Genomic DNA, 11923 nt, shown 5'->3' with positions numbered 1-11923 from the left:
ACAGCAGCATCGTCTTCATCTTGCAATGATAGAGGTAGTAGTGTAGTAGTAGGGATGTCCTCATCAAATGATGTAATCTTGTACTTGATGTGATTAAAAGGTTTCATTGAAAATTAATTTCATTGAAAGGATATGAACTAAGAACATATTTAGCGTCAAGATCTATGAAGATAGATTGAAGCGCATAATAAGTTTAAGTCAAAGTACATAGAATAAATATTGAAGTAGTTCAATATGAAAACGTAAAGAAGGTGTTCTTTTCCATGTGGAGGTTTAATAAAACTTGAGTGTATTTGACACTCAATGAGTAAAAACATATGAGTGATTTTAGATCACGAATAATATGTACACAATCAGATGTCATGTGCTCTAAAGTGTTACGAGCATATACCAGAATGATTCATGTGATGATCATTGGATAACAGTAAGAATATCCCTCAGTGCTTTGGAAGAGCCGATGATATATATAGTTTTGTATGGGGTAATGACAAACAAATCGCTGTAAGGTGTTGCACCGATATTAGTTTGGTCACATATAAAAATGAATTTCAATCTCAATTAGGCTAAGTGTTCATTAAAAGGTAGCACAATGGGCTAGAATAAGTCTATGCTAGATTTAGATGAGTTCTAAATATTGTGATGGATTCTACAAAACGAAGGCAAAGTATATCATTGTTTTGACAATGACCGAGGGTGCTTGAGTCAAGGAGTTCTTTTAGAACTTGGTGTAGTTCCAGTAGTGTCAGAACTATGAAGCTGTATTGTGTGTGACAATATTGGTAACATATTTCAGACCGCGGACTTAAGGTTCCACCAGAAGACCAAACATATACGATTAATGCCAACTCATTTAAAAAATGAGTGATGCGTAGAGACGCAAATAAATTGCAAAATATATACGTTTCTGAGCGTGTCAGATTCGTTGACTGAAACCTCTTCCATGAGCAAAACATGGTAAGCACCAGAAGGCCACAATGTTAGATCTTTACAAATGTAAACTAGATTATTGACTCTAGTGCAAGTGGAAGACTGTTGGAGATATGCCCGAGAGGCAATAATAAAGTAGTTATTATTATATCTTAGTGTTCATGATAAATGTTTATATCCCATGCTATAATTTTATTAACCGGAAATATTAATACTTATGTGTTTTGTAAACATAAAAGAGTCCCTAGTAAGCCTCTTGTTAAGCTAGCTTATTGATTAATAGATGATCATAGTTTCCTGATCATGAACATTGGATGTTATTAATAACAAGATTATGCCATTCGTCGAATGATGTGATGGACACACACATCCATAGTAAGCATAGCATATGATCAAGTCATTAAGTCCGTTTTGCTACAAGCTTTAAGATACATAGTAACCTAATCCTTCGACCATGAGATCATGTTAATCACTTGCATCGGATGGATGCTTTGATGACATCAAACACCGCTTCGTAATTGGGCGGTTATAAGGTGACATTAAGTGTTGAAAGTATGAGTTGAAGCGCATGGACCAGGAGTGGGATTTGTCTATCCAAATGACGAATAGATATACTCTGGGCCCTCTCAGTGGAATACCATCCAATTAGCTTGCAAGCATGTGACTGAGTCACAAGGGATGCCATATCACAGTACGAGTAAAGAGTACTTATCGGTAACGAGGTTGAACTAGGTATAGAGATACCGATGATCGAACCTCAGATAAGTAAAGTATCGCGCGACAAAGGGAATCAGTATCGTATGTTAATGGTTCTTTCGATCACGAAGTCATCGTTGAATATGTGGGAGCCATTATGGATCTCCAGGTCCCGCTATTGGTTATTGATCGAAGAGGTGTCTCGATCATGTCTGCATAGTTCACGAACCGTAGGGTGACACACTTAAGGTTCGGTGTTGTTTAAGTAGATATGGAATATGAAATGGAGACCTAATATTGTTCGGAGTCTCAGATGGAATCCAGGACATCACGAGGAATTCCAGAATGGTCCGGAGAATAAGATTCATATATATAAAGTCGAATTCCAAGTTTGGTAATAATCCAGTGATTTTTTATCGGAGGTTTGGAAGGTTCTAGAAGGTTCTAGAAGGTAGAGTCCCAGAGGAACTCCACCAACCCTAGCCGACCCACTAAAGGGGAAGGTGGACTCCACCACCTTGGCCGACCAACCAACAAGGAAGGGGGAAAGTCCCACCTCAAGTCCACCTTTGACTAGGTTTAACTATTTGATTTTATGGAAGGTTTGCACTAGGATTCCTAGGAGGAGTAAGTTTGGACCCTTGGGTGTTCCACCTATATAAAGAGGAGGAGAGGGGGCTGGTCGGCCACACCTTGGCTGCCTTGGCCGCACCCCTCTCTCTCCCAAACCCTAGCGCCACCCTCCTCCACCTCTCTCCCGCACGGTGATGGCGAAGCCCTGCAGGAGATCTCCACCACTGCACCACCGTCACCACGCCGTCGTGCTCCCGGGATTCTGAGGAGGATCTACTACTTCCGCTGCCCGCTGGAATGGAGAGAAGAACATCTTCATCAACACCGTACGTGTGACCGAGTGCGGAGGTGCTGCCCGATTGCGGCACCGACGTGATCTTCTACTCGCTCCTGAAAGCGGCAAGTGATCGACTACACCATCCAAAAAATGTGCGAGGAGCCGGAGATCCTGACCTTGACATTGGTAGCGAGTCCCATGAGCGCCTTCTCCCGTAGTAGTGGATTCCAGAGCTCACTGCAGTAGTGGATTCCATAAGACCAATCTGGTGTACAGAGAGAAAAATGAATGGTCGTACTGATGGCCTTGTGAGCTCTGTGCCAATTTTCCAATGGATTCCTTGCTCTGCCAGTGGATTGCTTCTATCCTCCGGGGGCCCAAGGCACCCAAAGCCCATCTCGACCCGTATGCCTTGAGGAGATTATGCACGACATGGGAGCAGCTGGCTGGCTGGCTGGCTGGCTGACTGACTGACTGACTAGTAGGGCTTGGAGATGGGAAGGATCTAGAAGCACCCCGTGACGTCCCGTGGCCGTGGCCGTGGTTGATATCTTATCATTCGCCACTTCCGTCTCCCATTTCTTCCATCCAGTCCCAGTCCCAGTCCCAGTCCCAGTCCAGAGAGAGAGAGAAAGCAAAACCCCACCACCCAGAAACCCTAACCCTAGCGACCATGGATCCGACCAAGGTGGCCGACCTCAAGGCCTTCGTGGCGGCGTGCAAGAAGGACCCGGCGCTCCTCACCGACCCCAGCCTCGCCTTCTTCCGCGACTACCTCGCCAGCCTCGGCGCCGAGCTGCCCCAGGCCGCCTCCGCCTCCAAGCCCGCTGGCCCCAAGGTCTTGATCTTGATCTTGATCCTGATCCATCCTCCCTTCAGTGCTCCCCCCCTTCTCGTGGTTGATACGACTCGATTCGGTTGGGACCAGGTGTCCTCCATGGACGACATCGACGAGGAAGACGTCGACGGGGAGTACGACGAGCCCATGCGGGACCCCACCCCGGAGCCCGACGAGCTCGACGAGGAGATCCTCGAGTCCGACATCGAGCTCGAAGCCGACGGCGTCGTCGACCCTGACCACGACGACACCCCGCAAAAGGTACCCCCTTTCTGCTCTGCTCTGCTCTGCTCTGCTCTAGTCTAGTTCCTCGCAATTGATCCACTCCCAAGTAGCGCTACCACTCTTCTTGGCCTGTCGCCAGATCGGATTGCAGCGGATGCTCAAAATCTGGTTTTTTTCTTCTTCTTCTTCTTTATTATATTTACCAGTTACCACCACCACCCAAGATGCGCCTTTTCTTCTTCTTCTCTTTATCACAGTATATAAGCTGCCCTGCTTTTGTCTACTAGTACTAGTTTCTTATTACCACATCATCAGATCCGAGTCAGCTGAAATGTGCAAGTTTTGTTTGGCAGATGGGAGACCCTTCGGGAGAGGTGACCGAGGAGAGCCGGGACGCGTCCCAGGAAGCAAAGGGTTTGGCCATGGAAGCCATGTCAGAAGGTAGTGGTGCTCTACTCTTGTTCCCCTCTGCTGGGCTTAACTGCAATGGTGTTCTCACAATTCTGTGTAACTCTGCTTTTGGTTCCTAATCTGCCTATGTGACTCTGTTTTGTTCTCCTAATCAGCCAATCTGCCTATGTTAATCTATTCTGTTTCCTAATCTGCCCACGTCACTCTACCGCGCTACTTGTCAGGGAAACTGGAGGAAGCTATTGAGCATCTCACCAGGGCAATCCTGCTGAATCCGACCTCTGCCATCATGTATGGTACCAGAGGTATGATGCCACTGCCACTCACAGATTCCTTCATCATGCACAACCGATCCTTGTTGAATTCACTGTCAGCAATGATGGATGCTTTGCTTGCTGCCCACATGGAATAACTGAGCTCTGGCATCTTTGTGTTTCAATGCAGCATCTGTATTCATTAAGATGAAGAAACCTGTTGCTGCCATCCGTGATGCCAATGCTGCTCTAGAGGTGATGACTATGTTCCCCTTTTTTGTCCTCTGTTTTTCTCTCTCTTGCTCATGCAGGTCTAGACGCAGATTTTTTGACTATATAGATGGTTGTGATTGATTAAGAAATACACAATGCTTGTATTTATTCTGACTTGTAATCGGGATACTCTGTAATTAATCTCTCTTGGTCAGTTTGACGCAACTATACATTATTAGTCTCCCTTGATCAGTTTGATGCAACTATACATTACCATTGTTTATTCTAGCTTGTGAGCAGGATGCTCTCTAGCGTAACAATCCCTGTATCACCTTTTACCACCTTTTGTGCTTCCTCCTCTTTTGTCACGTTGTTTTCTCTCTTGCTCACTTTCATGCACCCTACATGTACAAGAATGTCTAGATGCAGAATTTGGAATGTAATGATTGTTAAGTCGATTATAACTTGTAAGCAGAATACTCTGCAATTAACCCATTCTTTATTTGCCTATTTTTTTTTTGGGTCAGTTTCATGCAATGATATGCATTGTTAGGTCTAGTGGCTGAACTGGAATATAATGGGGTTGTTAAAGATGCAGTGCTTATGTTAATTCTAACTTGTAAGCAGGATGGCCTGTGACTAGCCCATCCTTTTATTGCCTATGTTGTTCTCTTTTGGTCAGTTTCGTGCAGCTATAAATACATCATTAGGTCTACTTGTAAGCAGGATGACCTGTAACTTACCATTGTTTATCTCTTCTTTCAGATCAACCCTGACTCTGCAAAAGGCTACAAGACCCGTGGAATGGCCAATGCTATGCTCGGCAAGTGGGAAGCTGCTGCTCGTGATCTGCATGCCGCGTCAAACATTGACTATGATGATGAGATCAGTGCTGTCCTCAAGAAGGTGAGATAATACTTCAGTAGCTATGTTAGTTCTCTACGGATGTTTGCATTTTACATCCTCATGTGATCGTGATGTTGGTGATCTTGCAGGTGGAGCCTAATGCACACAAGATTGTGGAGCACCGCAGGAAGTATGACAGGCTGCGGAAAGAGAGGGAGGAAAAAAAGGCTGAGCGTGACCGGCTTCGTCGACGCGCAGAGGCACAGGTAATTCTTGATACTGAAATTTCCAGTCTATGTAGGAGCTTTGCAGGGATGCTGTTGTTTATGGTTAGATCTGAATTCATGCCTTGTGCTTTGAACAGGCTGCTTATGAGAGGGCCAAGAAGAAGGAACAATCAAGCCAGTCATCTGGAGCCTTCCCGGGGGGCATGCCTGGTGGCTTCCCTGGCTTTGGGGGAGGTATGCCTGGAGGAATGGGCGGTATGCCTGGAGGAATGGGCGGTATGCCTGGTGGAATGGGCGGTTTCCCTGGAGGAATGGGTGGTATGCCTGCAGGGATGGGTGGTGGTATGCCTGCAGGGATGGGTGGTGGTATGCCTGCAGGGATGGGAGGTTCTATGCCACGAGGAATGGGCAGAGGTATGCCCGGAGCTGGAGGTGCCCCTGGTTCTGTTGGCATGGATGATATCCTGAATGTAAGTGCTTGGAAACCTACTGCATATGATCCTTGATTGTGTTCCTTGGAATCCTCTTCTGAATGTGGAGAAACCTCCTTTATAGAACTAACTGTCTTCTTTCTTTGTTGGACAGGACCCTGACCTGATGGCAGCATTCAGTGACCCAGAGGTCATGGCGGCTCTTCAAGATGGTATGATCTTACACTCACAGTCCCCCCATTCCCTTCATAGCACGTGTCCTGGAGAATTGTTGGATGGACGTACATTTCTGCTTAACACTAGTGTTTGGAAAGTCGTCTGGATGTAGAGTAGAGTCCTCGTAAGGGGTATGTTATTGCAAACTTGAGAGCAATTATGGAAGCTGTGGACTACTTTGATTGAATGTTTAAATGCTCTCAACACGTAACCGTAAGGGGTATGTGATTGCAAACTTGAGAGCAGTTATGGAGGCTGTCGACTACTTCGATTAAATATTTAAATGTTCTCAACACATAAACATACTAGTAATGTGCATTGAATTTTGAAATCTGGTTTAGATACTTCTAAGCACTAGAGGCTGCTGTACATGATATGTTTAATGTTATCCTTATACATGATTGCTAGAGATTTTCCTGATTCGGTGTAGTTACTGTATGGTCCAAATATTCTCTGTATACATCTTAAGAAGTATCATGCCTAGAGATAGTTTTGAGTTATTTTCTGTCAAGACATGAATCTTTGTAGTTTATATACTCCAGTACTTGTTAGAACAGAAGTGTCTTGCAACACTGCCATGAAAGTATTGCATCACTGCCATGAGCCAGAATAGAAGAGCTTGCCGTATCCAACACTTTCTAGTTGTATTTGCTTCTTTATGGTTTATGTGTTGAGCTAGTTGGTGCGGGCTAGATTACTTCATACTGAGTAGTGCACGGGTCAAATTTCCCTTGTATGCATCAAACTAAGTTTTTATGGAAGTTGGGCTGTTTTTCTGTTTGAGACATGAATGAAGTGTTTCTTATACTAGGACAGAACTATTTGGTACCAGTACGTATTTGCCGCTTTGTAGCTGTGTGTGGAGCTAGCTGCTGCAGTGTACATTGTTCTACTACACATAGTAATTTATTTTATTTGCAGTGGCTCTGACCCTGTATGTTGTCTGCAGTGATGAGCAACCCTGCCAACATCTCCAAGCACCAGGCCAATCCAAAGGTGGGCCCAATAATCGCCAAGATGATGGCGAAGATGAACGCGGGGTCCCGGCACTAAGTGTCGCCTTGAGCTTGAGACCAACCAGCACTTGTGTGACCAGCCAAAATGAGGAACTCTCTGGTCCAAGTGTCCTGTCTTTTTTGTTCATCCTGATGGAGGCGGTGATAGTTTGTTTCTGGTACTGATCATCAGTGGTCAGGGTATATGTGGCAGTGCAGAGACACTGTTGTCGCGCGACGATCATACTTATGCTGTCTGTCTTTCATTATGGTAGTGACTCCTAGAAATTGACAAATTGGCATCATGATGATGGGTATTGTTGGAATGTTGCAATGCCCCCTGTTTATATTTTGGTGGACAAGACGAGGCAGCTGCTGAGTGAATGTTTTAAGTCTGTTTGCATTGCCTCATTTGCCTTTTCTTTTGCAATGTGTTGCTACCGAGTTAGGTGTGTATCGGGGGGTGTGAAGCTCGGTTCATATTATGATTTGGGTTTGGTTTTAGAATGGGGGAGTGCGGGAGGCTTGATTTGATTTGCATTTCACATCCAAACAGCAAGAATGAGCAAGCTAGCTAGTTGACTGGTGCTACTTTGTGGAAAAATTGAATGGGACAAAGGTTTATTTCCTTTGCTACAACTCATCCTTAGAAACATGAAGCAGAGCAGTCCTTGTGAGCAGCGGTTGAACCTGAGCTCTCGACCTTTGCTGGGTTCAGCGCCAAACACCATGGATCATGAGGGAGCCGATGGAAGAGGATCATCATCGTTGTGAGGATTGGCCGCTGCTTCCTGTATATGCACATGAGCAGCAGGATGCAAGCCCATTGCCGGTGAAGAGCATGCGCAAGATATCAAGGTGAGAGAAGAAGAAAGATGATGCATCTATGCAAAATCCATGTATTTCCTCTCCAGGGAAGCGAAACAACGGAATATAGCAAAAACTTGGCTGAATTACTTATATTGTTTCTTGTATACCTATTCTGAACCAAAAGCGGAGTCCATCTTCAGTTAACTCATCATTAACAGGCGTCTTCAGGTGAAAACTTTGGCAGTGACACAATAGCAGAGGCTGCCCGTGGCGTGGATGGCTGACATGGCCCAAATCTGGATTAGCAAGCGATCTCAGAGTTCCTCATCCTTAAAGCATCTCCACCGACGGGTCATAGCGACTCCAATAGTGATCTGGGGCCGGCACTATTTTTGGCCCACACCGATGCGTCCTAAAAGTAGCCGGCCAGTTTTAGAGCTCAATATAATCGCCGGCAACTCCGTGTCAGCCCCTTCAGGCGAGGCTTGAATTAGGCGCGTCGGCTCCTGGTGACACGTCGGATTTCATCCCTCGGCCCCGTCTGGTAGTCACTAGCACGAAAATTCTATTTCCCAATTCCCTTTCCCTCCCAACCGAGGCTTCATTTCTCTCGCCCTTGCTATTTATCTTAAATCACTTAAGCTGTCTCAAATCCCCAGAGAGGTTTTGTTTTGAATGAGTTTTGTAGGATGCTGTGTAGAGTAAATAACTGAAATGAAAGAATGTAAATATGACTAAAGATTACGTTTGGACTTCAATAATACTAAAATATTCTCGGGGGTTTATTGATTCCACCTCTAGTATTAACTAAGAACACAAACTAGATAGTTCATATCTTGGCTCTCGTTCTATGTGGGAAAAGCTCGAACTTGGAATATGTACCTCATAATATATCCCTGAATAACCACCGTGATGACCTTCGGCAAGCCACCTATCGATCCATCACAATTAAGGGATTACCCCGTGGTTATTTGTTAAGCGTTGCGAGTCCCTTCTTATCTCCTTCTTCCATACAATAATGCACCACACACGGTATGTCACTTCCCGACGTATAGACTATCGTACTTCCGAAGGTGGTTCCCTCTTGTGACCCTTAGGCAAACGTTACATAGTCGACTTCATGCAACATCAAAAGAGAAAACTAACATACAAACATAGTGCAAAGCTATAAATCATATTCATTCATATTATAATACTACTAGGGTTTCTCCATCTCTCCCAAGAACAGAGTGAACTACTCACCCATGGAGACAATCAAGGACATCATCATAATCTTGCGAATGGAATATGAATAACGGTGTGAATTCAAGTATAAACCCACAATAACAATGGATATTATAATCTAGGGAGATGAATAGGATGGAGATGGTGATTGCGTTGTGGTTGATGATGCCTTGTCCTCCAAGGTGATATAGAGTAGGTCATCAAGACATAAGATGGTTAGGCCAGGTAGGATTATCTTGGAGAGATAGAGATACAAATGGAGATTAATTATCTATTGGACAAAAATATGTGGGATGTATTAATGGTAATGACAATGCCATGGATATTTGATTACAGATCAAATAGTCTTCAAAATTTGTTGTGGCCGTTATTTGATCTAAACAAAATAAGAGAGCTTGCTTGAAGTATTTGAATACGAGAGAGGGTTTCTAGAAAAGGTTGAATGATCCATGGTTTTTAGTGAAAATAGATATGGATCATTTCATCTTATATTGTAGAAAACCAAAACTCCATATAAAGCTTTTATAAAATCTTAGAGCACACAAAGTAAGGGTAAGCCATTTGGCAAAACAAAATAAATCTAGAAACCATTTTTGTGATACTATGATGTGAGGTGAACATTTAAAAGGTTTTTGGCAGGATCTTTTGAATTAAGATTTTGTGATTTAATAGAAAGTTCAAATAGTTAGCACGTGAGGGGTGTGTAAGGAGGAGGAGAGAGCCGTTGTATGCTTTTCTGGGGCAGGGCCCACGTGGCAGTGAGGTCAAGGCAAAACAAAACAAAACGAGGCAACAACGGCTCTCACATCTCTCTCTCTCGATTCCCCAATTCTGGTCAAAGCTTCTCAGTCAAACCTGACCAAATCGAATCCCCACCACCACCACCTCGCCACTGATTTCGGTTTCGAATTGCCGGCCGCCGGCCGCCATGAGCGGCGACGTGTCGAGGTGCGCGAGGCACCCGGCGCAGCCCCCCTTCACGGGCTTCTGCTCCGCCTGCCTCCTCGAGCGGCTCTCCGTCGCGGCACTCCCGGCGGCGACGCCTCCCGCTCTCCCTTCACCTCCTCCTCCTCCGCCCCCGCCGCTGGAGGGGAGGACCACGCTGCTCCGCCTCTTCCAGCTGCACGACCAGCAGGACCGCCCTCCGTCCCAGCAGCAGCAGGAGGCGCCGCCGCAGCTGCAGCGGAAGCGCTCCCTCCGCCAGTCGTGCGAGTGGATGGTCTGCTGCGAGCACGGCACCGGCGCCGACTCCTCCTGGCTCCCCTCCCGCCAGTCCTGGGACGCCAACGACCCAGCCTCTGCCTCCACATCCGCCGCAGCCGCGCCCAGCACGAGCACCGCTGCCTCAGCTTCCCACCTCGTCCTCCACTCCAACTCCAAGGACATGCCGTGGTGGGAGCGCACCCGCAGGGCCGCCCACCCGATCAGGGGCCTCCTCCGCAGGTCGCTGTCCTCACACTCATGGAGGGACACGGACGCGCCGGCGAGGTCCCGGATGCAGGGTGTAGCGGCCAGGATCAACGGCGGCGGCAGCCACTCCGTTTCGTCCTCCGCCGGCGGGGTCGACTCTGAGGTGTCGCCCGCGGACTCGCTCCACGCCCAGCACCTACATAGCGGCGCTCGCCATGGCAGCGGCTCCCTGGCCAGGCGGTTCTACTGGCTGGGACGCAGCCGCAGCGTCCACTACAGCGAGGAGGAGGAGCCGAGGAGGAGCCCCGGCACCGGGATGCTGCGCTTCAAGAGCCATGGGAGGCGCCTCAACCTCTTTGCTACGCAGAGACATCACCAACAATGATAGCTACCTAATCTCTCTTGCTTCGTGTTGATAATTCGTCTCACTCTTTCTACTCCTATGTTGTATGTTATACAAGAATAAATCAACTGCTCAACTCAGATAACAAAAAAGAACCTGATGATAGCTAGCTGACCATGTTTGTTAGCTTTTCAAAGTGATGACTGAAGGAATGGTGGACACACTATGCTGTTTCGCCGTGGTTGGAAAATTATCCTTGAATGGATTCCTCTTGTCTATAACTGATAAATACTCCTTGGATTCATCTGATTATGTGACTTTGGCATGTTTGTTGAGTCGAGTCTCAACTCAGAAATGTCGATCCACAACTAGTTGCGGGCAGTGCTCTTCTCGTCTCAACTTAACAACTTTGATACTGGCCTCGCAGGGTGAAGTTCTCAATGTGGATAAGTTTCAGTTAATCATATGCCATTGCCCAATTTTGGTGCTCTTTGTTTTATCTCTACTATATTAAGGGCCACTTCTTTTGAGCTTCTGCTTATGCATAAGCCGGCTTATGGGTTTCGGTGGGGGGATTCAATCTATGGTGGGGAGAAGCTCCTAAAAACTGTTCCTCCTATTCTTTTGGGCTTCTGGAAATCTGGCTTATGTGCTGTGTTGAGTTGTGTAATGCCTATAATGCCCTTTGAATTTGATATACGCTCCAAATAAGTGTGATGGCACCATACGTATGATAGTTTCTAGCAGAAAATAAGATATAAATAAATGAAGAAAGTTATGAAAGGTCAAACGATAAATAGAAGATGGTGTCGCGGTATAATTCATTACATGTCCAAATAAAAGAAATGTCTTGGTCATTTCGAAATTACGGTACAAATAACTTCTCAAGCTACCAAACTTTGAGAAGATCCTCTTCTGCAATACAAGCCGCAAGCATATAGCACATATCCAATTCCTCTTCAGAGTCGTCATTTGATGTATTCATCTGTAATTAAAAAAAATAATAG

At 45.9% G+C, this 11923-nt stretch overlaps 2 protein-coding genes across 2 annotated transcripts; both read left to right on the top strand.

Annotated features, from left to right (window-relative positions):
* Positions 1-3042: 3042 nt before the first annotated feature.
* Positions 3043-7524, top strand: LOC127309059 (FAM10 family protein At4g22670). Its single transcript, XM_051340044.2, has 10 exons — positions 3043-3311; positions 3402-3572; positions 3890-3977; positions 4172-4252; positions 4392-4456; positions 5180-5320; positions 5410-5526; positions 5625-5957; positions 6073-6130; positions 7084-7524. Exons 1-10 carry the CDS (start codon positions 3147-3149, stop codon positions 7185-7187), a joined length of 1323 nt encoding a protein of 440 aa, XP_051196004.1. The 5' UTR covers positions 3043-3146; the 3' UTR covers positions 7188-7524.
* A 2435-nt stretch (positions 7525-9959) lies between these two features.
* On the top strand, positions 9960-11205 carry LOC127309060 (uncharacterized). Its single transcript, XM_051340046.2, has one exon. The coding sequence runs from the start codon at positions 10092-10094 to the stop codon at positions 10956-10958; it is 867 nt and encodes a 288-aa protein (XP_051196006.1). The 5' UTR covers positions 9960-10091; the 3' UTR covers positions 10959-11205.
* Positions 11206-11923: the final 718 nt, after the last annotated feature.

This window comes from Lolium perenne, chromosome 6 (assembly GCF_019359855.2).
Source record: "Lolium perenne isolate Kyuss_39 chromosome 6, Kyuss_2.0, whole genome shotgun sequence".
NCBI classification, from domain to species: Eukaryota; Viridiplantae; Streptophyta; class Magnoliopsida; order Poales; family Poaceae; genus Lolium; species Lolium perenne.
Note: the sequence above shows the minus strand (reverse complement) of the source record. Positions and strands in the feature narration are given on the sequence as shown.

What these genes read in the sequence shown, in the direction of transcription:
- LOC127309060 (XM_051340046.2), top strand. Translation starts at nt 10,092, where the DNA reads ATGAGCGGCGACGTGTCGAGGTGCGCGAGGCACCCGGCGCAGCCCCCC.
- LOC127309059 (XM_051340044.2), top strand. Translation starts at nt 3,147, where the DNA reads ATGGATCCGACCAAGGTGGCCGACCTCAAGGCCTTCGTGGCGGCGTGC. An exon ending in CCAAGCCCGCTGGCCCCAAG is followed by an intron (nt 3,312 to 3,401) that starts GTCTTGATCTTG and finishes GGTTGGGACCAG; the next exon opens with GTGTCCTCCATGGACGACAT. An exon ending in ACGACGACACCCCGCAAAAG is followed by an intron (nt 3,573 to 3,889) that starts GTACCCCCTTTC and finishes TTTGTTTGGCAG; the next exon opens with ATGGGAGACCCTTCGGGAGA.